This window comes from Trachemys scripta, chromosome 5 (assembly GCF_013100865.1).
Source record: "Trachemys scripta elegans isolate TJP31775 chromosome 5, CAS_Tse_1.0, whole genome shotgun sequence".
Lineage (NCBI taxonomy): Eukaryota > Metazoa > Chordata > Testudines > Emydidae > Trachemys > Trachemys scripta.
This window is the reverse complement of record NC_048302.1, coordinates 61,982,068-62,007,585: the sequence shown is the minus strand read 5'-3', so window position 1 is coordinate 62,007,585 and position 25,518 is coordinate 61,982,068. Positions and strand designations below refer to the sequence as shown.

At 40.8% G+C, this 25,518-nt stretch overlaps 2 protein-coding genes across 5 annotated transcripts in view; one reads left to right on the top strand and one right to left on the bottom strand.

Annotated features, from left to right (window-relative positions):
* Positions 1-963, top strand: part of C5H4orf45 (chromosome 5 C4orf45 homolog) — a 75,413-nt gene extending 74,450 nt beyond the window's left edge. The window contains exon 5 of the mRNA XM_034772703.1: positions 607-963. Coding sequence (XP_034628594.1) covers positions 607-741 — 135 coding nt within the window. The 3' untranslated portion in view covers positions 742-963. The remainder of the gene's footprint in view (positions 1-606) is intronic.
* FNIP2 (folliculin interacting protein 2) overlaps positions 1-25,518 on the bottom strand; it is a 72,580-nt gene that overhangs the window by 15,238 nt on the left and 31,824 nt on the right. For 2 of the 4 annotated variants that reach the window (XM_034772701.1, XM_034772699.1), the window contains exons 2-13: positions 23,774-23,900; positions 19,683-19,817; positions 17,015-17,115; positions 16,824-16,895; positions 15,711-15,811; positions 15,462-15,551; positions 14,175-14,246; positions 13,286-13,415; positions 8,369-8,570; positions 7,703-7,791; positions 3,203-3,349; positions 2,877-3,046 (exon numbers count right to left, since the gene is read on the bottom strand). In XM_034772701.1, coding sequence (XP_034628592.1) covers positions 2,877-3,046; positions 3,203-3,349; positions 7,703-7,791; positions 8,369-8,570; positions 13,286-13,415; positions 14,175-14,246; positions 15,462-15,551; positions 15,711-15,811; positions 16,824-16,895; positions 17,015-17,115; positions 19,683-19,817; positions 23,774-23,900 — 1,436 coding nt within the window. The remainder of the gene's footprint in view (positions 1-2,876; positions 3,047-3,202; positions 3,350-7,702; positions 7,792-8,368; positions 8,571-13,285; positions 13,416-14,174; positions 14,247-15,461; positions 15,552-15,710; positions 15,812-16,823; positions 16,896-17,014; positions 17,116-19,682; positions 19,818-23,773; positions 23,901-25,518) is intronic. The other 2 variants (XM_034772702.1, XM_034772700.1) reach the window with 1 other exon arrangement.

The window sequence follows — 25,518 nt, the reverse complement described above, 5'->3', positions numbered from 1 at the left end:
CATTTCTATGATTAACAGTTAGGTGTATTAAAGCAAATGCTTGCTTGCAGGATTCAGGCCTAAGTTAGTGTTATATGTATATAAATTTACTTATAATAATAATATTATGACAACACAATATAAAATTTTAAAATAAAAACTTAAGGTTTGCAGAGACTGAGCAGTTCCTTCATCATTAACAATATAGTTTTATCACTTATGGAATGCTGCAATTAACTGAAATCATGGCATTTTAGTATAATTTAATAATAAACCATGCATTTATAAAAAGCTTTCCATTTTTAAAGCTATTTACAAATATTACACCCTAACCTTCCAAAAGATTTGTTTTTAGAAAGCACTTTTGTACTATGAACCCGGTCTTTTTAGGATGGAACCACCAGAGGGCAACATTTTCCTTCATACTGATGTACATTACAATAAACATCTGAACTCACTTTTTTTTAATGTGAGAATAAGAAAGAACTGAGATGATTCGAGTTCAATCATTTAGAATTTGTCTGGGTCTTTAAAACTAGTATTAGCTTCCTTCTGAGCCTACCCCATAATGTACACTGTTACCAGCTCTGAGTTTGGGTAACAATTTATTTCCCTTCTTTCTTGTAGAACTACTGGCAGCTCTTCCTGGGAGAGAGGACAAAATCTACTGCCCAAACAGGCATCATACAGCTCCCTCCAGCTGGCTTCTATATACCTCAGCTCTGGCTTCTTGTTTCCCTCAGCCAGCTCCCACTTTCCTGAACCTCAAAACACCCAGTCCCTTACTCCTCTCCTCAATTACTCAATAACTCAGTAACTTTTCAAAATCTCTCTTTCTGAAAGCAAGCAATACAACTCTTCACCACAAATATATAGAGAGAGGAGTTAGGAATCTTCAGTGCCAGTGAGGCTACTGATAAGAACTCAGCTATTCTCAGTGGTGGCAGATGACAGAACAAGGAGCAATGGTCTCAAGTTGCAGTGTGGGAGGTCTAGGTTGGATATTAGGAAAAACTATTTCACTAGGAGGATGGTGAAGCCCTGGAATGGGTTACCTAGGGAGGTGGTGGAATCTCCATCCTTAGAGATTTTTAAGGCCTGGCTCGACAAAGCCCTGGCTGGGATGATTTAGTTGGGGTTGGTCCTGCTTTGAGCAGGGGTTTAGACTAGATGACCTCTGGAGTCTCTTCCAACCCTAATCTTCTTTGATTCTATGACAAGAACCAACTAGAACTAAGCTAGATGATAAGCAGCAGGAACATCATACTGACACGGAACTATTGTTATTCAAGTTGCTTCTTTAGAATTTCACTAAATTTTCTGGATTGTTTTACATTGGACAGACCATATATATAGGAGGGCAAAATGGAGTGGGGGTGGGATTGCCCAAGTAGTGGAATTTTTGAGAGTAAGATTTTATGCATGTGATTATCTACTCTGCAAACATTCATACCCACGTACGTTGGCTCTGAAGAGAAATGTTCAGAGATGAATAAAACTGCCAGTTATAAATATTTTGCCAGCTCTCATTCACGTGCTTCTTAGATCACAGAATCATAGAATATCAGGGTTGGAATCAGTCTAGACCCATCCTCTTTGGAACCCCCTTTCTGGTAGTTGAAAGCAGCTATCAAATCCCCCCTCATTCTTCTCTTCTGCAGACTAAACAATCCCAGTTCCCTCAGCCTCTTCTCATAAGTCATGTGCTCCAGTCCCCTAATCATTTTTGCTGCCCTCCGCTGGACTCTTTCCAAATTTTCCACATCCTTCTTGTAGAGTGGGGCCTAAAACTGGACACAGTACTCCAGATGAGGCCTCACTAATGTTGAATAGAGAGGAATGATCACATTCCTCGATCTGCTGGCAATGCCCCTACTTATACAGCCCAAAATGTCGTTAGCCTTCTTGGCAACAAGAGCATGCTGTTGCCTCATATCCAGCTTCTCATCCACCATAACTTCTAGGCCCTTTTCTGCAGAACTGCTGCCTAGCCATTTGGTCCCTAGTCTGTAGCAGTGCATGGGATTCTTCCATCCTAAGTGCAAGACTCTGCACTTGTCCTTGTTGAACCTCATCAGGTTTCTTTTGGCCCAATCCTCTGATTTGTCTAGGTCCCTCTATATCCTATCCCTACCCTCCAGCGTATCAACCACTCCTCCCAGTTTAGTGTCATCTGCAAACTTGCTGAGGGTGGAAGTCCACGTCATCCTCCAGATCATTAATGAAGATATTGAACAAAACTGGCCTTAGGACCGACCCTTGTCCATAGCCACGTGATTTCATGTATCGAGATTCTTCTACCTACATCGCTTACTAAGTGAGTCACCACATCTGAGGACTTAGGGCCAGATTTTCTAGCCAGTTTACTACCCCTTTGTGCAACTGAGAAGGAGCAAAAGGGCTGCAATTCCATTGCCAATGCCCAGTTAGAATTTCCCTGGCATAGAGGAACCCTCTGCTTGCCCATCTACACTGCCCCAGGCACTGCGCCTCTCTCACGTCCAGTCTCCCTTTCCCAGCGAAGGAGGTGCAACCAGCGCTCTACTATAATGACACTCCACTGGCATAGGGTCCATCAGGGACCACAAACCAGTGGCAGACTTTAATGCTGCCTGGCAGTAGCTTTAGTTTGTGTCAGACGAGGGCTGGCCAGAGAATCAGAGAGCTGGAACCAGCTCCCTGACATCCTCCCACCCCAACCCCAACATGCTTACAGATGACATACAACTTTTAATCTTGTTTGCCTCTGCATAGCTCCCATCTAAGAGGTATTTTTAAAAATAACTGTGTATATTCAATGTATTTGTAGGGAAGTGCTACATTTCAATTAAATAGGTTAAAGTTTAGAAACTGTTTTACACCATATATATTTAAAAAAAAAAAGGTTTTCTACTGACCGAGCTGTGCCCAGAGAGGGTTATAAGGATGCGATTTTGCCAGCAGGTTTACAGATTGTAGTGTGCCTTTCTCAGAGAAGGCCTTTATGGGAGGATGGTCAACTGGCATTACAGTTGGGACCCACGCCAGGTGATAGGTCAGCACCGCAGTCAATAAAGCAGCTAAGAACCTAAAGAGAAAGAATAAAACAAAAATAAGATCCCAGAAAAAAAAAAAGATAAAGGTATTCCACCTATGCTCATGTCTGCGTGCTTCCTATTATGTTTGTATGCATTAGAACACAAGTTACTGTGTATGTAAGGGGATGATGCAGAAGGAAGCATACTGGTTTTTGTTGATCTGTTCTATCAGAAGTGTAAATTCCTTAAGAAAGCGCTGGCATAACTGGTTCTTTTCCAAAGTGCTGGACATCATGGTAAGCCACACAGGTTCTGCGATCCTTGGAACGGAATACAGGTTCCAGATTGTAAGTCTACCAAAAGAAAGAAAAAAAATAAGCTGTTAACCTGTGAATGAGGTTGCAAAAATATATAGAAGAAAAAATAAACAGTTTTCTTCAATCTCTTTTATAACATCTGTTAGGAGTTCTAATAGTTATGTAGGTTCTGTGCAGCTAGTTAGAGGCTCCATTCACATAATGAGAGGTGTTAGGACACTAAATTATAGGAGATGTACCATAAGTGCGTTAACAATATTCTAATCAATACAATTGCAATTTCCTTGACAGAGAAAGTATTCCTCTGAGCATGCAAGGAGGATATGAAATTCATCTCAACACAAACTAAACAGTTGGACTAAACATTATAATGTTTTAATGAATCAAAATGTATTGCTGCACCAAATTCAATAGGTTAGTTTTACCCAGTAATTGCTTCACATACAATCAACATTTATTTCATAATACTTTCCGGTATATTGTGTAATCAAAGGATGCAAATTGAGACTCTAGGAGCACCTTTAAGACTGAAGAACTATGCTGCAAGAGTTTAACTCTGAATGAAATCTGTAGCTCAACTCATCATCCTGGCTATGCAACAACCAGTCAGGTGCTTTATCACCTGAGTAAATATGCCCAGATGATTAGTCAATACATTGACCATGCAGTTTTAGAAGTGTGATCTTAGACATACAATGATTTGATGGGTAGCCTGATAGCAAAACACAAACCCATCACATATGGCCACCATCTCCAATAACGGCTGTTAGTATACCTCTAATTTAATTCCAAACAGATTTGCATTATCCACAGTTAAATTTCTAGCTGAAGAGATTATTGGCTTCTACACATTTAAAAGTTTTGTACAAATAATTTTCACAAGTTAGCAAGTTCAGAAACAGCCCTAGTATAGTGGAAAGTTTGGGGCTTTCCAGATCATCTAGTTAAATTTTCTATTTTATGGGTGATTAATGCATGAAAATTAACAAAACGTTCTGTCCACTTTACATTTCAAAATCTACCATTTACTAGAGCAATCTAGCGGTGTGTCCCCAAGCAATTACTTGCATATACATACAGTGTAAACATATAATTCAATTTGTGTGTGTCAAGTTTCTTTCCTTGGATGTTTGTGTAAGTTGATTTTACCTTCGATCTCTGGTTATTTATGCCCATTTTAGGTTGTCTGTACACAATTTACTTTTTCAAATTTGCTAAAAACATTTTTTCTCTGGTGATAAGAATAGTTAGTTTTCTTAAGCATGTTATTTAAGACATGCTCTGGTGTGGTATGAATGGCCTCAGTTTGGTCTCTTGCCTCTGGGGCTAAACAGCGTGTGAAGGCTGATTTTTTAAGGCTCATTATTCTTCAGTGATCATTCCGCAAAAGTTACAAAAGGCTTAGATCCAAGCCATTGTAGCTACAGTACTCCATTATCTACATTGAGTATGTTTTAAAATGTATATTGTTTTAAACTTCATATCCTTTTTTCCTTTGCACTGTATACTATCTTGCCAACTGTAGACAGGAAGTGTATCGATGCTACAAGAGAAGCAAAGGGTGAGGGGTACAGAGGGAAGAAGAGGAGAGCTTGAAGAAAAGAGAGCTTGGGGGGAAAAAAACTAGTGGCATAAGACAGCAAAAATTGATACAATAGGAAAATATTATATTGGGGAAAAAGTCAAATCTAAGTCATAAAAATTAAGTCCATGGTGTAACACTCATATTTTACAGTTACATACTAAGAACTACCTTAAAAGAACATTAAGATCGAAAAGTCAAGCACTCAAAGAATTAGAAAATGCCAGAATTAAGGTTGCAACTAGGCCTTAATTGGACTTCCGTAAGTGTATGAATTACGATACAGTCTTTAATTACATGATCATATACTATTGTTCCACTGGACCCTAGCCTTCTTCAGTGCACAGAGTAGATGTCGCTCACTTAATGATATTCAGTATTTTGTTTTGTCCTGATTCAATGGCCTGATTTTCTGTATGCTATTCTAACCCTGCTCTATTATGATCAGAACTATTCGTTTCCTGAGGAGCTATTCTACGGTGATTTTCAGTTTAGTATGAGTGCTTCACAACATTGACTTATTTGCACAAATTCTATAGCAAGGTCATTTTTTCAGTCAGCATGCCTAGTGGTCAGGGCCTATGACCCTCTCTCACTTCAAGTGTGTCCTGAACCCCTTGGATGGGGGTTCAGCTATGTCAGCTTCCTTGCTGGTAACTCCTGGTCCTGCCCATTGCAGGGTAGGCACAGGGGGATCCTGACCCAGGATCCTCAGAGTGTGATAGCATGGGCTGGCCTAGGTTCAGCCCACTTCCTGCTCATCTGCTCCTGGGCCATTTCCCACACACCGGATGCCTCAGTTTGGGGCATGGCTGTCATTGAGTTACAACACTTTGCTTCCAACCCCAAAGTCTGGAGGCTTATGCAGGTGACTCTCTGGTTCCTGTGTACATGGTTCTCCATACCTCTGGGGTGATGTCTCCACAAGCAATAGGGAGACTCACAGCCAGACCTTCTCATTAATTTTTTTCCCCCTACTGTTGCAGGGTAGTCCTCCTCCAGAAAATGGCTTCTCTCCTTCCCCCTTGCTTGGGCTGCTAAAGCTCTTTTTATACTGCTCCTTTCCCCAGGCAGTGCCTGAGGGTCAGAGCTTTCCCAGCCCAGTACAGCTCGTGTCCTTCCCCTGCCTTAGTGTGGCGTTTATAAACTCCATCACACCCTGTGAGGCTAGGGATCAGTATTCTTCCCCATTTTACAGATGGGGAACTGAGGCACAGAGAGTTTAAGGTCAAAAGTACCCCCTAGTTTTGGGTGTTCAATTTGAGACACCTAAAATGTGATTTTTCACAATACTTAGCATGATATAGCAGTGTGTTCAAAGCACAGCTCCTGCTGACTTCACTTGTAGATTTGAGTGCTCAGCACACTTCTACACATCAGTCCGCAGGCGAGTGAGTCAGGCACCCAAAATATGAGGCACACACAATTAGTGACCACCTGTGAAAAGTTGGTTCAAGTAGCTTTCTTGCATCACACAAGAACTCTGTGGCCCAGGCAGGAGTAGAATCTAATCCTGCAGGCAGCACAACTGCCTTAACCATGAGATTGTCCTTTTTGTTCCTGCCTGCCACCCCCCGCCTCTGCCACTACACACCTTCCAACAAGCAGGTGTCCTACTGGCAACACACTCCTTTATTATATGATCCTGATTCATTCCCAGAGCACAGTCCATGCTGAGTTTTAAATGAGGCAGAGGTCTTGAAGAAATAGTAGTTTGTGATCATGCTGTTAAAAAGACTATCCTCATATGCGCAAGGGGACCAGATTAAGATTAAATGGGTCTCTAGGGCATCAGTTTGGATCTTTAGAGCCACAAAACAGACCTATACCACTTAAACTAATAAAGTAACTGATAGCAGTAATAGGCTGTTATCCTCTGTGTGGACAAGCGGCTAGAGGGGGATCAGACACACACTTTGCCAGTGGATTTCACAACTATCTGCTGACAGCAGAGGGTTGTTAGACTCATGACTCCTGGGTTCAATTGAAAGAGAGTGTTCTCTAATAGTTATAGACCCTTCTCCCCTGTGCCCCCAGCCTATCTGTCTTCCTCTGCTACTATCCATCCTCCAACTTATCACCTCAACTCCCACCCTCCAACTCCTGCCTCCCTCCTTCCACCTCTGCATTCCAGTCAGGCGTTCTCCTGCCTCTCTTCCTCACCTGGTTGCTGAAGGACTGAAGTGGGGGGACCAAGGGAGGGGCATTGAGAGCACAGGAAACAGTCTCCCTGCTATCAGCTCCACTATCCAACACCATACCTGCTTTTCGCAGCCTGGGTGAGCAATTGCATGGAAAGTCTTAATCAGTCTGTGGGCTGAAGCATGCTCCTTTGCTCTGTGGGGATGGTGCACATGCAGTCCAATCGGCAGGTACAAGCCACGAGGAGAGATTAGCTACTAGACTAGTAAATCTCTTTGAACATGTGTGAACTGAGATTTTTCAGAGACTTATAGCAGGGCCACATTTGGGTGGATTTTCACAGGGATGGCAAAAGGCATCACCCCTCTGCCAAATTTCAAGTACCTGAGTCAAAACAGGGAAGCACTCAAGTTTCTCAGCACAACAGCTGTAAGAATTTTTTAAATATAGGAATACAGTGCATTTTCCCCTACTGTCATTCTCAGAAATGGCTGAACCATTTTTGCTGAAGTTTACCAAAAAATTTGAGTCTGAGGCAGACACCTAACTTGGAAAAATTTAGCCCAAATGATTAGTTTGGCAAAGTTATTGAAAAAACAGGGTCTTAACAGGAAATACCAGGTGACCTTAACTTCCTCCTATAATACAATGTAATAACAGCTCACCTGAATTCTCCCAGGGCATCCGTGACACGGCTGATATAAACCTGTACTCTTAGGCTGGATTCTGCTATTTTTCTACAGAGGATCATGGCCTTGAACAATAAAAAGTGACATCTTAAAGAATGCAAAATAGTTTATATCATCTTTATAGGCTCATCAACATGTTTGAACTGATGAACAGACACTGTGGCTCTAGCCCCGATGTTATGTGGCCACTTAGGATAGCAAGAGCTGCCCACATCCCCATGTGTGACTGCGTAGGACCAATCTAGGACATGTGATCAGGTGCATGGGGGGGGGGGGGGGGAGGAGAGCAAGGGCTGTACACCAGATACTCTCCTCCCCGCCAGCCCTTTCAAAGCAAGCATGCACGCACTCTCCCATAATGCATCAACCAGTTGAAAAATCATCTAAACGGGAGAAGAGGATCATCTGCACCCCCAAATCCTCCTTCCAATGCAAAGAGAACCCAGGGAGGGACTGTGGTCCCAAGGCACAACTTTTTCCAATGCAGTTAGTAAGGCAGAGAAGCTATGGGTTACCCCCCCATGCAGGGCTCAGTCTGCAAGTTGGCTTCACCCCCTGATTATTTATGCCTTTCTAGGCTCTACAGTATTCCATCCCTGCTTAGTGCTTATTGTTCAGACTCCACTAAATAGCATTCTGTACCTTTTCAATTGCACTCTTTAACTTGTTCATATGGGATTCAAATAGAGGGAAGTGAGAGAAAAAGAAGTCCTGGAAGTTCCTCTGTGAGTCTTCTCTTTCAGGCAGGGAGAAAATTACACTGATGGCAATTTTTTTCCTCCGAATCACTGCAGGATTGGAACTGCAGCTTTCATCAGCCATGCTAAAAGTCTCTTCGGTGGACCTGCAATGAGATAAATGGTAGGCCAGTTACCCTGTGCGTTTCCTACATTTGCTAACATACAGCACTATGCATTGTATACAAGAGATTCTAACTATACCTCCAAGTCTCCTTCAATGCCCTGCAAAAATTTTGCCCCCGCTTACTCCCCTCCTTAAAAATGTCACTCACTCACAGGTAGCAGAATGTTCTCAGTGGCACAACTCAAACTACAGAACCCTTTGCTAGAATGCAAGCCACCTTTTCATTAAAACTTTCCTCTAGGAATAGCACCCATAAACAGAGCCCCTGAAAACACTTCTGTGTGGGTATTTCTGACAGTAAACCATCATATCCAAATGCCTTATAAGAATTAATACATTTATCATAATATCTCCTGGTGGTAGAGGCTATTATTGCCATTTTACAGATGGGCAATGAAAGCATGCGGCACATTAAATAACTTTCCAAATATTACAAAGGAAGTCTGTGGCAGATCTGGAAAATGAATCCTGGTCAGCTGAGTCCCAGTTCAGCTCCGTAATCGGAAGACCATCTTATCACTGAATTCACACAATCCTGTTCATGGCAGAATTCAGAAAATTTGTTATTTGTACAGTGATTAAGTATCTACTCCAATGAGCTTACTAACTGAGAAATAAAAGACTTTATTGAAGACAAATCATCACCACTTTGATACCTGACTCAAGTCAAGTATCTTGATATAAAATACTAGTGGAGACAACACAATCATTCCCCCCCCGCCCTTGATGTAGCTAGTTGGTAAGCCATACGTGTGTAGGGATGTTGCGTTGACCTCAATTACCTAAACCAAGGTAAAAACTGCATGGGCCTTATCTCCGCTAGGTTATGACATCAGGATAGCTCTCTCAAAGGGAAAAAAAACAAACAAACAAAAAAAAAAACCAACACTTTTTTCAGTGACAACATAGCATTGTTTTGTGTAGTACTAAACAGGACTAAAGTTAAACAGGTCATTTAGCTACTTTCACTCTCCCACTCCTACCAGTCCCCTCTCTGTTCCCTTTCTATCTTATGGCAGCATCCCCGTGTTTCAAGGAGTAATTTTAAATCACTTAAGAGCCTTGCTTATTGCTCCAATCAGCCAAAAACTAAGTCATGGCAACTGCACAAAGTAATCTCAATAGAAACCACAGAAATATATGGCGGAACAGGACAGGACCTCTTAGCCTGTAAGGTATGACCCAGAAACCAGTCATGGGTTGTCCCCTCCTGATTGGGTTGTGCTATCCTTAACTTCTAGGCACCATTTCTCTAGCATTGGCAGTTCCATGGTGTCAATGAGTACAGTATGCAGTACCAGGCATTTGATCAAGAGTGAGAGACAAGTCATCAGAAAGTGTTTGGAGCCAGAGATCAAGAAACTGATGGTCCATGATGAAAACCATCTAGCTTTTGACTTTACATATACTTAGGGGTCTGACTGGAAAAAATAAGTAGTGGTTATCTCTGACGCTCGGCTACTCAACACCAAAATGAGACAATGCTTACAATAGAGAGTATAGACCTTCATAAAATTGTTTAATTTCCTGCAAGCTAGGATCAGCAGTGGAATAGTTAACCATGCTGACATTACGTTTTTAGGGTTAACGTCCTGTCACGATGAGAAAGTTCACAAGTGCCAGACCTATGGCAGATACAGGCAGACAGTTGAACTCTGTTTACATTTTGATGGTTATTGTCTCAGCCATAAAGACTAGAGAACCTATTTAAGGGGAAATTTTGATTCCACAGCACAAGATGGAGATGACAAGAAGAGATGAAATAATCACCCAGTGGTAGCTGCTCCTTTGCAGGCCAGTCTGATCCCTACATTTACTGACCACAATGAATTTCTAAAGGCATTGTGACTATGTCTACCCTGCAATAAGACACCCAAATACCTCATAATGAACATGCCAGGAAGCCAGTAGAGTTTTTGGAGGCTATTAACGACCATAAACCAAAAAACAGTGCTTTTCAAAAAGCTACTTCTGTCTCAGAAATACAGTATAGAATGCCTTTATGGCTTTTTTTTTTTTTTTTTTAAATAGACTATTACAACACAGCGTCATGTAACTGGCAAGGTATTTGTCCTACCATACATTACCAAATGTCACTGAAGTCATGTTTCAGTGTGGCAAGGAGGGAATAATCTTGCATAGTTTAAATGCACCCAATATCCAATAGTGCTGCCAAATGCCAAAGGATTGTCAGAAAACCACATCAGAAAATACAGATATTTGCAATGCAACTCTGAGTCTACTGATGTTGCTGGCTTTGGAGAAGTTATTGCAATTAACTGAACTAAAAGAACGTTTCAGAGGGTATATTATTGTGCCAATCTCTAAAAATACTACTGGTAAATTTGTAGCATTTTCATTTTTTTAAAAAAAGGAAAGCATTACATAGATGTTGTTCAATCCATACAGACTGCACTTCAGTTGAAACAAGCAAAAAGCTGGCTATTTGAACTAAAGTCTGTGTATTTTTGAAAACTCATTCTAAGCAGAAACTGTTTTCTGGCTGATCTAGTCGATGAGTTGAATATACTAAATTTGTCACCACAGAGGCACTAAAGAGAAAACTGAGCTTGTGGGAAACAAGAGCTCAAGATGATACCATAACCTCCTTTGAACTCCTTAGTAACTTTAGTGCAAAGATAGAAATTCCCATGAACTTTGTGAAAGGGACAGTAAATCAACATATAAGGAACATCGCAAACGGAGTTCTTGTATAGTTTCCTATAGTTTGAGATTGAGAAACAGAAGTCTGACTAAAACAACAAGGAATACTAACACGGCTACCGCTCTGACTGTGAGAACTCTTTTCAACCAAGCTGCTAATTGTGCTTGACTGACAAGTAACCGTATGGAGCTGCAGACAGAAGTTCTATTTTCTTTGGGAAGCTGGTCTAAAGATCAGTCAGATGCTGTGCAGTTTTGGCTGTATGAATTAAAGCACAGATTGAGATCAATAGCAAAAATCCATTGTTTCAATGGTACTTGATTGTTTGACCAAATGAACCTTTGAACATAGCAACACCTGTAATGCCTGACAGCCTAACTATTGGATCTAAAATACCTTTGTGCAATTTCCTTCTCTACTATGGCTGTGATGAAAGCAAATGCACAGAAGTCATTTACCTCTGGAGAAAGATTTGACGCTGCATACTGCAAATACTACACCAAGAACAGAGAAAATAATGTTCAGCAAGCAGACATAAATTCTGTCTTTAGGGATAAGAAGTTAACCACTTTCAGTTACAAAAACACTGAAATATATTTGAGAATGAACTTCTTTTTAAAATTCCTCTTTAAATGAGATTTTAATTAAAGGATATTTTTTACACTAACTTAACTGATCACTATAAGATGATCTAAATTGAACACAATTTAATTAGCTAGCCAATGCCTTGTGCTTTGTCTAAAAGGTATTCCATTAGTTTTTGAACTTGAGGTCACTTTCATATGGTGGGTTTCAGGATAATTTCTTTGGCCCACAGACCAAAAGAAAGCCAAAATATCTGTCTGTAGCAATGATTAATGGAACAGAGATATGGGGCATGGAAATGGTTCTTCCAAGGTGTTTGTAGGGCACTTAGCCTGTTTAATTTGTATATTTATTAAGACAACCTGTGACCCATTGGCCAAGTATCCCTTCCAATGGTAAAAGCCACAGAGGGGGCTTTTCATGTGGGAAATCTGTACATGGAATCTCTGTAAGAGAATCAACTATGTCATCTCATTGGGGAGAAGTGGGCTTTGCATCTCCTTGATAAAGGCTACAGGAGCACTTGCATAAGCCTGGAAAACCCTCAGAATCCACAAGAGGACAGGGTTATCAACCTCTAGCACCTCCAGCTCCTTGGCAGTGGCTGACCCCAGCTTCCCTGAAAATACATTACAGCATTAAGTTGGATAACCTTTTCCAGGTAACTTCCACCACACTGGAGGGCACGGTGAGAAAATGAAAGCCAATTCCCAAAGCCTGCATCAACTCCGTACTGTTCCTAATCTGCACAGAGAGGGATCCACTGGCTTCAGGCCTATGAGCATGCATGCATATATGCAGGTCCATTTGTGAGGGAGGGAGGTAGCTGAGAGGCATTCCTTATCTTGCTATGAAGAAGCAAGACTGTCTATAAGCCAAGTCTTGATGAACCCCATAATGTTTTCGTCAGACCAGTAGCAAATGTATTGAAGTTATTATAGCCAAGCTTTTGGCTTTTGTTTTTGGGTCATAGCTTTCCCCCCCCCCCAAGTTGTGCCAAAATCACTGCTTGAGGCATCCTGTACATGCCAAGAGAGTTGTCATAGTCTATTGCACCAAAGTTTTGTTAACTAGTCACTAACTAGGTTGTTATAGTAGAATATAATTGTGCACTGATGATGTTACATTCTCCCGCATGTCAGTAGGTAGCTCCATTCGTTCTGCCAGCAACAGCTGAGAGTTTAATTTTCTTGTTTGAATGGGTGCCTCAGAAATAAATGATAATCCTTCATTTGAAATGTGTTCATTTTCAACCTCATTTTGTAGTCATTCATTTGTAATAATCTTAAGCAACACTTAACACTAGTATGTAGGAGAGATCAGACTGTTACTAGGAAAAAAAAATGTTAAATTGACTTGCCCCTTTAAGAACAGAGGCTTGGCCAATTTCAGCAAATGCAGCCCAATTATTATTGTATTCCAGCAGGGAGAAGCTCAACACTCACCACCTTGGAATAATTCCATTTTCTAAACTTGTTGTTTGACTTCGGAGCCAGCGGCGCTGGTAGCTACTGGAAGAGGAGGATGAGGAGCTTGGTGATGGGAATGGTGTAATCAAGAGACTACTCAGAGATGCTGTCAAGAAAACACACACATGGACATTTTGTAGGGTGCTGATTAAACAAAAACACTTTTCCCTTTGGCCAGGTTAACATGAATATAATTTTTGCCTATTGATTTTCTCATTTTTTTAAAGAACAGTAGCTTTCCTTTCTGTCTGACTCATTCCCAGCACGTGAAACCATAATTATTTGAATTATTCTTGCTGCCTTAACATAGAAGACGACTTTTTTCTTAACAGCACCAGAATGTTATATGTAGTGGAGACTAGACTGATGGCATCTCTCTCCTCTGTGCTGGCTTTGTACTCTTAGGACAGATTGCTTCAGAGGAGATGTTGCCAGTCATGACAGGCAGGCCAACCTCTACCCACTGCTTTTCCACCCACTGAGCAAAAAATCTTCTCCCCTCTTTTCTTTAGTGGAAATGCTACTGTTGATTTCTTCCCTAGCTTATACATTTATATTACTGAAGTACTACATCGACGAGAACCAAATGAGTTAATGATGTAAAGGCAGAGTATCACAAGACATCCTCTTTCTTACTGATTTGTAGGGGAGAAGGGGAAGAGTATGTCCTAACAGCAGAGCTGATGAGCAGAAACCTAGTTTATAGGGAAGGGAACTGCTCAACAGATCCACAAGTTTGTGCGGATGTGTTATAAGCAGCCATATCCAAACTCCACCCCACTGGTTGGGCGTAACCTGAATCTGTTGAATCACTGTGCTAAAAAGCTTTGCTTTCATCAAGTAGGAGAAAAAGAAATGCAGATACCTGACCGAGCAATGCCGCTGTCTCTGTCCTCATTTTGCCCTCTGCTAGGCATATCAACGGGGGTGCTATGTGCTAAAGTAAACAGATCAGATCAACAGAAAACATTACATGCTGCCTCATATTGTCAGTGTTAAGCAAATTTTATGTTTAAAGGCCACACAACAGCAAAGTCACATCCAGTGCAGTTAATTTAAGCAATAGCTATGTCCACACTGTGTAAAAAATAGTCAGTGTTTGAAGAGGTGATAGCAAGCAATATTTCAATACTGAACACTACTAGTGGGATTGCCTTTTTTATTTTAGACTAAAATACCTTCTAAATACCTGTAGGAATCTGAACATTAATTTATATACACTGAAAAAGTCATACAGCTGAGAATAGGCCCCATGAAAGTGTCTCAGGTGGAGTACCCAAAAATGGGAGCACCCAAAATCTCTAGTCACATTAAAAAATCCTGATTTAGTTTATTTTTGTAGCATCACTGGCATTGAACAGGCTAACAATACTTTATATGGAGTATCAGTTTCAGTTGTTTTTAAATTAACCACTATGCTTGCTTTATAGCATGAAGCAAAAACTCAATCCAGTGTAGATCACCAGTAAGTGTTAGTAGCATATATTCACTTAACTTATGAAGCATGCAAGATTTGTGAGGGAAGTGAAGTAACTTTTCATTTTTGCAATCAACAGGATCAGTTAGATCCGAGGTTTCCCCAACAGCATAAGTAATCATCAGGCCTGTAAAAGGATCTTTTCATATGTAAAGTAGACTAAATGCTACTTTCGAATTTAAGATAAAGCCTTTAATATTGTAAAATCAAAAAACTTAACCACTCCCAGACTCAGTTCAATAATGTCTTAAAAGCGTTGCCATTAAGTGAAAAAAATCCACAGGTCAAAAGATATGGGAGGAAAGCAAAGAGGGAAAGAAGCAAAAGGGAACGACACACCAGCAAGAGATCAAATGTAGACCAGGAAATATAAATCCTCTTAGAAACATAAGGGCTCATTTATTATTGAATACACATTACATTAGGAAGTTTCCTTAATGTGAACATTTGTGGTAGAGGTGGGAGGGAAGAACAGGAAGCAATTTAATGCAGCCTAGTATTTCAAGAAGGCTGGAGTCAAAATATAAAGCCAATATGTGCCTATCATCAATATCTTCATCACTTTAGCCCTTTGTTTCTAGAGCATAATTATGGATCTCCTGACAAGATTCAGAAGAAGCTGGGTTACTGTGGGTGGGTGGGTGGGTCATACTGTGCTCAGCATTCCACACAAACCTGCAAAGAAAGAAGCACTCCGGATGAGCCGGAGGGGAACTCCTTCAGACACACCCTGCAGCACTTTGCTGCTACACAGCTGTAACACACCTAAAAACAGCAACGCAGAGAGAGCGCAAGACAAAAAACAAACAAATAAAAAACAATTAAAGACAATGCAGGGGAAAATAATTTAAAAGAAAGAAAAAAAAACAGATGGCCTCATCAGGAAAAGATTATTTTTTTAAAATAAAATAAAACAATATTTACCTAGATTACTTCCACTACGGCAGGTCCCCAAACCATTTTGATTAGAGCTTAATTTTCCCAGACTGGGATCTTGGTTGACGTATTCAAAGCTATCTTGCAAGCTAAAAAGGGATAAATATCAACATTTTTAAAGAGGGGAATAGAATGGCTTCCACTATCATCAAACTACACTCTGTTTATTTGCTTTGTTATATAAATCTAACTTTACCACCAAGCTTAAAGATTAGCAGATATTCCTATATTATAACAGATATTTATAATGGAAAATAGATTGTGGAGGACTGTAAACTTTAAGACTGTACCTTTCAGAATTAACTAACTTTCCATGTTTGGTCTCTGCCCACAGTGATTTTGAGGGGTAGAGGGGAATTGAGCAAAATCACATCAGCAATTTTTGAAGGGGATGGGGGAGGGGGGGGGAAAGAGAGAAAGAAGTAGAAAAATATATGCACACCTTCATTATATTAAAAAGGCAACCTTGTTGGCAGTGGGAACTTGTCACTAAAGATAGAAACTCAAAACCTTTGAATGTTTTTACAGGCCTCTAAACTGAGTTTCACCCACTGCTCATCCAGAGCACACAAAGAGTCAAAGGGTACATCTACACAGCAATTAAACACCCATTGCTGGCCTGGGTCATCGGACTCTGGTATATTGGGCTCGGGCTGTGGGACTGTAAAATTGCTGTGAAGATGTCCAGGCTTGTCTTGGAGCCCAAGCTCTAGGACCCCACAAGGGGGGGGGGGGGGGGGGGCCCATAACCTGGGCTCCCCCCTAACCATCTACACTGCAATTTTTAGCCCTGCAGCCCAAACCGCACAAGCCCAAGTCAGCTGACCTGGGCCAGCTGCTGCCATGCTGTAAGTCATTTATTCCAGTGTAGATGGACCCTGAACGATCCCATTCCTCTCTAGCCTTCGTGGGACAGCTAGAGCTCAGCATGTGAATACTGCTCATAAACAGTCTCACTCTCTCCCCCTTTCACTCACTGCCAGCAGACATTTGGGCATTTGGTTTTATGAGCTTTCCAGTTTTATATAGACCAACCTCAGGAGCAGACACAGAAGAAATCTAAAATGAGAGTGAGAAATGACAGGAAACAACCAAACTTACTTATTTGTGCTTCCACTGAAGCTTCCCACTCTGGCTGAGAAAACTTTACTTATCATAAGCTGCGGAGGAGAGCTGAAAGGATAAACAATCATCATCTCAGTGACTCAACAGTTCCAATACCAATACCTTCTCCTTCCCCATTTCCAAGCATTTGGCAATATGGATAATCCTAGAAGTGGAAATTCACTTACCGTATGTAGTGGATTTTCAAGGTAGAACCTTTGTAACTCATTGCCACTGAGCCAAACATCATTTCTCCAAGCATGTTGACATCAGAGGCTGGTCTAGTGTACTATAGATAAGTAAGGGGAAAAAGGCCAGTCATAACCATTGTATTATTTTAGTGTGGTGCTCAGTAGTACTAAATTTTGAACGTGAAGTACAAGTAATCTCTGCTTCCCAGTGAAGAGCAGCATATACCAAGTGGTGTTTGTGCAATGCGTACTGTGACAGGTTCGGGCCAGATGGCTACAGGAGCGTGATCCTATTGGGATCCAGGAAGTGGGTACAGGAGAGTGATAGAAGGCAGATATATTAGTCTCAGATTAAGCAGGTCCCTTTTCCCTGGGTAAGGTAACAGGAGTGGTTCCAGAACAATCAGGAACTTGCTGGAACCAATTAAGGCAGGCAGGCTAATCAGGACAAAAAAAGGTTTAAAAAGGACCTCACTTCAGTCAGTGAGGGCCACGCAAGGAGCGGAGAATGAGAGGGTGTGCTGCTGGAGAACTAAGGAGTACAAACGCTATCTGGCATCAGGAGGAAGGTCCTCTGGGAGGCAGCCATGGGGAAGTAGCCCAGGGAGTTATAGCTGTCACACAGGTGTTACAGGAAACACTGTAGACAGCTGTGATCCACAGGGCCCTGGGCTGGAATCCAGAGTAAAGGGCAGGTCCAGATTCCCCCCATCCCCTCAACTCCCTATTGGATACAAGAGGAATTGATCTGGACTGTAGGTCCCACCACAGGGGAAGTTCCCTGGTCTGTCCCCTGACCTATGAGGTGGATCAGCAGAAACTGCGGGGATTGTTCTCCTTCCTTTTCCCCATGCTGGTCAGTGATGAGGTTAGCTGAGTGAATGGCAGGTTTGAGCCAGTTTAGCCACTTTTGCAACAAACAAACAAAACAAAACACTGAGGGCTGCCGTGAATCTCTGAGGCGAGCAAATCCGCCAATAAGCGCAGGATCCACCAAGGTAGAGGAGGAACTTTGTCACTAGTTCCTATTTGCATCGACTCTCTCAAAGATATGCAATGAAGAAACTCATGCAGTCTCTGCAGCTGAGCCAGACACAAGTAATTTTATATCTCCCAGCCACATTTCTTTATTGTAGGATGTTGCTTAAGAAAGACTGAAGCATTGCAGGTCTGAAGAGTCTGGACCCTTAGGTGTTGTTACTTTTAAATTTAAAAATCCTTCCCGGTCTAAATTAACTCATTTAGATGGCAAGATATACTTGGAATGACAATTTTTAAAAAAGGAAACAAAATAAGTCCTATTTCCTACTACAGTCCAAAGATCTACTACCAGTAAGAGGATAAATTCCTATGTACAAGTTCTCACCACAGTTAAGGTAGTAACTTGCATTTCAACACAAGGATACAATTTCTTAAAACAAACCCAATCCACATGAAGTCTCTCACATGTCTCTTAGCATAGGACAAAGGTTTGCCTTTTGTGAGGAGATTCACACAAGCGATTTTAGAGAAGCACATAGGAATTTTAAAAATAGAAAACTCATTTTTCTGAGTCTTGAATGTCCTTTTTTGAAATCAGCACCCGAGAAACTCACATGTGGGCTTTAGGAGACTGGAAAAGTGCATAAAAGCAACAGACCTTGCTCTGTGGAATTAGCTGCCTTGCTCTGACTAAATTTAAAAAATTCGGTTACTAGAGGCACAACCACACTAGAGAGCTTACAGGTGCAGCCATGTCGCTGTAAGCTGTCTAATGTAGCTGCTCTAAGCAAACGGGAGAGAACTCTCCCATTAATTACTCCAGCCCCAGCAGAAAGTTGTGTTGGTGGGAGAAGCTCTCCCACCGACACAGTACTGTCCACACCAGCACTTATGTTGGTGTAACTCAGGGGGGTGATTTATTCCTCCCCCACCCCGAGTGACATAAGTTATGCCAACATAAGCTGTAGGATAGACATAGCCTCAGTGGCAGGCTTCTAGGGATTTTGCGGGGGGGGGGGGGGAACCACAGGGTACGCACTTTTTAAAGAGAAATTTAACTTTAAAAAGTCACTTACGACTGAAAGCTTTTTTCTAAGCCTATTGTTAAGGTAACACCTAGCCAAAACCAAAGGCTTTCTTCGTGGTTGTACAGAGGACCTGAAAGTATTTAGCCATTTTTTAGAAGCTGACTAGATTTCATATTGACAGGGTCTGTTTAAAATCTTTCCCATAATCAAATCAGCTGGGTTCAACAGCTCCTGCAGAAGTTATGAGCATTGGCTCCTGCAATGGAGGACTGAGGAAAAAAAAAACAAAAAAACATTTATATTTTTCTAGACCAAGAATGTAAGCACCATAAAGCACTTGCATATTTTTGAAATGTCTAAGTTTAGACTATAACTATTTTATGAAAAAGTTCAGAAATACTGAATTGTGAAATTTTAAAAACGGAACATAGGAACTGCTAAACTTACATAACACTTTAAAAATAAAACACCCCTCCTCCTCAACATGTGGAAGGAAAGAAATACAGTTCAGATCCCCAGCATCAGTTTCATATTTGACATACTACAAATTCTACTTCAACATTTAAACAGACATTTGTGAATTTAACACAAAGTTATCATCTTTATTAGTTCAGTGAAAATCTATATATAGATTTGCATCCATGTGTTAACATTACCTGATACTTTGGAAGCTGTTCCTTGACATGCTGTGTACAGCCCACTGATGGACTATGGGAAGAAATACTATTGGTCCCATTGCTTGCTTGGCAGCACTTGGCTGAAGCCTTTCCTGGAGCATCCTCTACTATTTTCTGTGTCAGAAAAGGTTGATGATGAAAGTAAGTTTGACAAACATGAAGATTTCTGTTTCTAGCGGCACCCCTGTGATCTCAGAAGAGTTTTATTAAGAACATACTGGAGCAAAAAAATAATTTTGAAAGATTTTATTTGTGGGTTAAAAAAAAAAAAAAAATCAATCCAAGTCATGTTAGTAACTTTGGCTTTTCAAGAAAAAGGGAAGTGATGCCCCGGAGAACAGAAGTGTAGGATTATTCTTGAACTTAGTCTACCAATGAATTAAGTTTTTGTTATAGAAATACATGTCACACACAGTATATAAATATTCTGCTTCTTCAGCCATCATGATCCTGGTCAAAGTAATTTGTTACAAATCTATCTACAGCAAATGGGTTTTTTTTTCCTGTTTGCATACATTTCATAGAAATCAGGAGTGAGATGCAATCTATAACATAATTTGCTAACATTTATGCAAATAAATCTCATTTTATGAGCCACTTTCTATGGATAGTGTGCGGTCAGTCTCTTAAATTGCATGGTATTGTTTCTGCTTCACAAAATTAACATCAGATTTCTTCAACAGAAGCATAGTGAGAAAAACACAAATAGAGAATAATTGGCAGGAATATTAGGATGAATGATCATTTGCGTAGAAGTTTAAGAATAAACAACAAGCTGCCTGAATATTTAGTGTATAATATTCACCTGTCAATAACTGCATTGCCAACTCCCTGAGTTTACTCTCAAATCACTGTTTGTATTATTTGACTTGCTCTACCTAGGCAGTTTTTACTACAGAAAGACTCTTAACCTTTCAACAATTGCATGCTGTTTACATAGTAATATTGTGGTAAATGTTATCCAAGAAAAGCAGCATTTAGCTTTTTGAATAAAATTAAGAATAGAAGTTCTTGCATGCAGAGTTGCCAATTTAAAACCAATATTTTTTGTTTAAAAAACAAACTGACACAAACCCCTTTTAGGTACCCATCAAAAGGGCTAGTTTGCCTAGAATAAATGCTGGCAAAGCATATGTCTGGCTACATCTATGCTAGGAGCGGGGGATGTGAAATATTGTGCTCTCGTAGAAATATCTGCGGTAGCTCTCATCAAGCTAACATGCTAAAAACAGTAGTGTGGCATGAGCAGCAGCATGGACTAACCACCTTGAGTCCATACCCCTCAGGTTCAGGCAGGTTTGTGCTCAGGATGGCTAGACCATGCTGCTGTTTGCTGCCACCTGTGCTGCCCAACTACACAACTACTTTTAGAGGGCTAGTTTGATGACAGCTAGAGTGGGTATGTCTATATGAGCCGGGAATCAGACGCCCAGCTCCAAGTGTAGACATACTCTTTGAAATGTTTTCATTTTCTTAAACTATTAGCATTGCAATAATGACAAAAGGTCTCAATCTGGACCTCATTGTATTGGACACTATACACAAATACTAATGAAACAACAATCTTTGGCACGGCATACATTAAAAAAAAAAAAGCCCAGTGTTGTAACTACATCATTGCACACATGCTTCACTGGTGCAAAGCAGGGTTTAGTGGATTAAGTTGCATCTGTGTAAACTTTGCTTTACACTGATACATTAGGAGTTTGTACTGAAATAGTTATAAAACCAAGAAAATGGGAGCTTAAGATGCTCTTGGGTGGGGCTCGGTGAGAGATGGCAGAGACAATCCAGTAGCGCGCTCATAATTCTAGAGAACAGAAATGGGTTTCACTATAGCAGTGGCACAAGCAAGCCCTCTTACTATCAATTATAAAACTAACCAGTCACGTGTAGAGGATTTTGTTTTTTTTTCTACATGGAGCTGACTGGTCTTTCATATTTTACCACATATTTGCATTCCTTTTGTGCAGCTTTTGCTTGGCACTGCATTTATGTAACTGCTGCTTATCTAATTCCCAATGTGACTGTCATTAGGTGGTTATAAATGCACAAATGTTAGTAGTCATGTGCTTGACACAAGCTATTGACAAAAACAGCCTTAATATAAAAAAAGTGTTCTGCTCTATGCCACCCACAGGAATAGCTAGAATGAAACACATTAACTATACTACAGCACGATTAACCATACTTTTCAATACCCGTGTTAAATAGAAGATAATCTGCCTAGTTTCCCAGATAAGCAGATTTAAAGGTAAAACTGCCTTAAATCTATCCTATTTGTTTATATGAAGGGGAGAAGCTCCCTAATTCTTTGCTGATTCGGGGCTTGACCCTGTTCCAAACTGAAGTCAAAAGAAGTGTGACATAGACAAATAGCTGCAGGTTTGGGCCCTAGCCTGGAAAATGCCAGTGCTCCAAGTGTTAACTAGGGCATTTCAAACCCATACGTATTTTCTGACTTGCAGTTCTGAATATTTAGCTTTAAGTGGTTATTTCAGTGTCTGGTATGAAAATAAGGTGCTATGTTCTATTTGTTATAGGATATTTTGAAAACAAAAGGAGACTCTCTCGAAGGACAATATTTTAAATGGAGATTTATATTTTATAAATTAACCTGGTTTAAAATGTTTATGTCTTTAAGAGGAGCAAAACATTTTTATATAATTGTAAATACACCTTCCCATTCTTCTAAAGCATATGCAACGTTGTGTAATCAACCCCTTGGATATATAGTACTGACCTTGGTATTGGGGCTCATAACAGAAAAAAAAAAAAAAAAAAAAGAAAAAAGAATATAGGCCGCTTTGACCTGTTTACCCTCATAAGTAGATGATCAGTCATGCTCATCATGTGTGCCTTACTAATGTGGGTTAAGCCAACATGTGATACTCGTGCAGCTTAATTTAAATACAGTTTCAGATGGCTGTGTTTAAACTTTTTCATGAGAGCCATTTCCACAAAGCACTGCTATTTAAACTGTACATTATAGCTAGTAATTACACATTGACTGTATCAGTCAACACATTCCAGTCAACAGTATTAGTTGTAATTTGAAATCTATCCAATGAAACTATTTTATAACAAAATGGAGTTTCAGGGTAGGTCTATGCTTAAAATGCTGCAGCTTTTCCCGTTGGCGTAGTTAATCTACCTCCATGAGAAGCCCTCACATCAACACAGCGCTGTCTACACTGCGGATTAGGTCAGTGAAACTGTGTTGCTCAGGAGTGTGGGTTTTTCAAACCCTTGAGTGATGTAGTTATACAAACGTAAATGTATAGTGTAGGCCTCACCTCAGAACTGTAACTGAGTAGAAGAAAAGTACAGCTAACAAGGAAGACATACTGTATCACTTTTGTCTTCTTAATATCAACTGGACATATTCAAATACTGTTTAAGTGTAGCCGTGTAGATCCAGATACTGGCAGAGAGCAAACCACACCTTAATTGTACATTTCCTTATTTTGCTGGTTTGTCTCACAACATTCAAAATTATGTATTGTCTGCTATTGCCTCAGTCACATGCACATACTCTACAAAAAGTAACAAAAATGGAGTGGTGACCAAAAAAAAAAAAAAAAGAAGAAGTACAGTGACTTCATTGGTTTAACTTAAGAGATCCAAAGGGAAGACAAGTGTATCTGAACACGTGCCAACTCCTAGCGAAATAAGCAGATATCTCTGTGCAACTTGTGCAAGGATTGGGCCTACAAAATGAAAAATGATCAGCTTCAACATATACAAAAATTGTTAATGTCAGAAAAATACTAAATTAAAAAAGGATCAAGTCCATTCAGAAATGCCTATGAGCAGGGCCTACATTGTTTTATATCAGTCACCATATTTTTTTAAAACAGCAGTAAGCTGGAATATGTTATTTTAGGCTTTTCGGATGTAGCTGTAACAGGTGTGTCCTGCAGATTTCAAAAAAGTTTGCACTCACAACAAATGCAGCAAAAACTTCCAAAATAAAATGCAGAAATGAACACTGTCTTTTTAAATTATTTCCATTCGGGGCCAGAGAACAAAAAAGAATCAAAGGACAGAAGCATATTAATGTTTCATACCTGAGCTGCTGCCTCATCAACTTTGCGCACTGCTTTGGAATCAAACAAGACCTGTCTGCCTCTTCTCTCACAATCCTGGTAAACTATCAGGCGGATTTCATTCAAGTCAAACTCCGAACAGGACCAGCTGTGGATTGCAAATACAGTCAGAAATTATGTTATCTCACCAAAGAGCTAACGGACTTGAATAAGTGAAGGAAGTATGTACTATCAGCTGGGTCTTTTGCACAATAGTGGCAGGAACCACAGATGCTGTTGAAATGTCAATGAAGAGGATTTCATGGAAGTGCTGAGTGAGCTGAGCACCCATGTTTTGATAATGAAAAAGCCATGTTACAACCAAGTACATGTAGGGAGGCAGTGCAGTTATAGTGGAAACAGCACAGTCTTCCCTGCAAGGATTTTTAAAATCCCCCTTTATTGACTGCTGTGCTATTTACATATTGTCAGAGCTGAGTTATCCTCATACATTAAAGGAAGACTCTAAAAAGAGGGAAGTCCTTTCAACGCAGTAATGTTTCCTGTGGTATTAAAAAAACCTGAGAGCTGAAAACTATGCCACCAGCACCAAAAGGAAATTAACAGTAAAAACATGAATAAGCCTGAAAACCCAGTGTGACACAGTTCCAAGCCTGTATTGGTGGGTCTCACGCTTCCGGGCAGATTCAGCGTCCTCAGAAGCTCATTAAGGCCCTCAATGTGACCTCCCTTTCTTTGTGTAGTGGCAAAGGTCACAGCTTTATTAAGCTCCTTTCATCACAGGCCAGTGTGGGAAGGGGGGAATACCCCCCAGTCTTTGTTGTTCCTTAGAGGTCAGTTGGTGCAGTCCTGCCTAGACCTAGGCCTGCGTCCCCTCTCAGGGGGTTGCTGTAGAGCAAGGGAGTGGGGGGAACCCAGGCCCACCCTCTACTCCCGGTTACAGCCCAGGGACCCTAATAGCAGCAGCTGTTGGCAGCTTCCCCTTCACCGCTGGTGCTGCTTTGATTCCCTGGGCCACTTCCCCTTGATCCCCTTTTCCTAGCTGCACCCTTACCTTAGGATTCAGCAACTCTTCCTCTCCTCCAGCTCCTTCCACCTGGGCTCTCTTAAGGACATTGGAAGGAGAGCTTTTAAGCACTATGAGTGGGACCTTGATTAGTTCCAGCTGTCTCCATTAGCTTAACAGCCTTAACTGACTCTTTGCAGTTAATTGGAGTCAGGTGCCTCCATTAGCCTAACTACCTTAACTGGTTAATTGCAGTCACATGTCTTGATTGTCCTGGAGTAGCCTTTATTTGGCTACCCAGGGAACAAGGACCTGCTCATCCTGAGGCTGATACAGACACTCCCCGACTTACGCAAGGCGTTCCGGAACGGAACGCCTTGCGTAAGTCGAATTTTGCATAAGTCAGGAAAGCGTACCCGACAATTACGCCAAAAAGTAAAAAAAAGAAGAGCGTACAGAACTTTTTCCGTAAGTGCAGATTTGTGTAAGTTGGCTTGCGTAACCCGGGGAGCATCTGTATATTTGCCTTCCACTACTCTTTTATAGCCTTCTGGTCTGAGTCCGTCACACCAGATAGCCACCACATGCACAGGAGCTTTAAACTCCTTTTGGGGAGGGGAGGAGACACCCCAGAAGGCCACAAGTCAAGTACTTAACCGCATGGAGGGAAAAAATGTGAATAAAAGCAACTATGGTTTTGTAATTTAAAAAGATAAACAGCAGTAGTGCAATGGCCACATTGGAAGGTAAAAGTAGACAT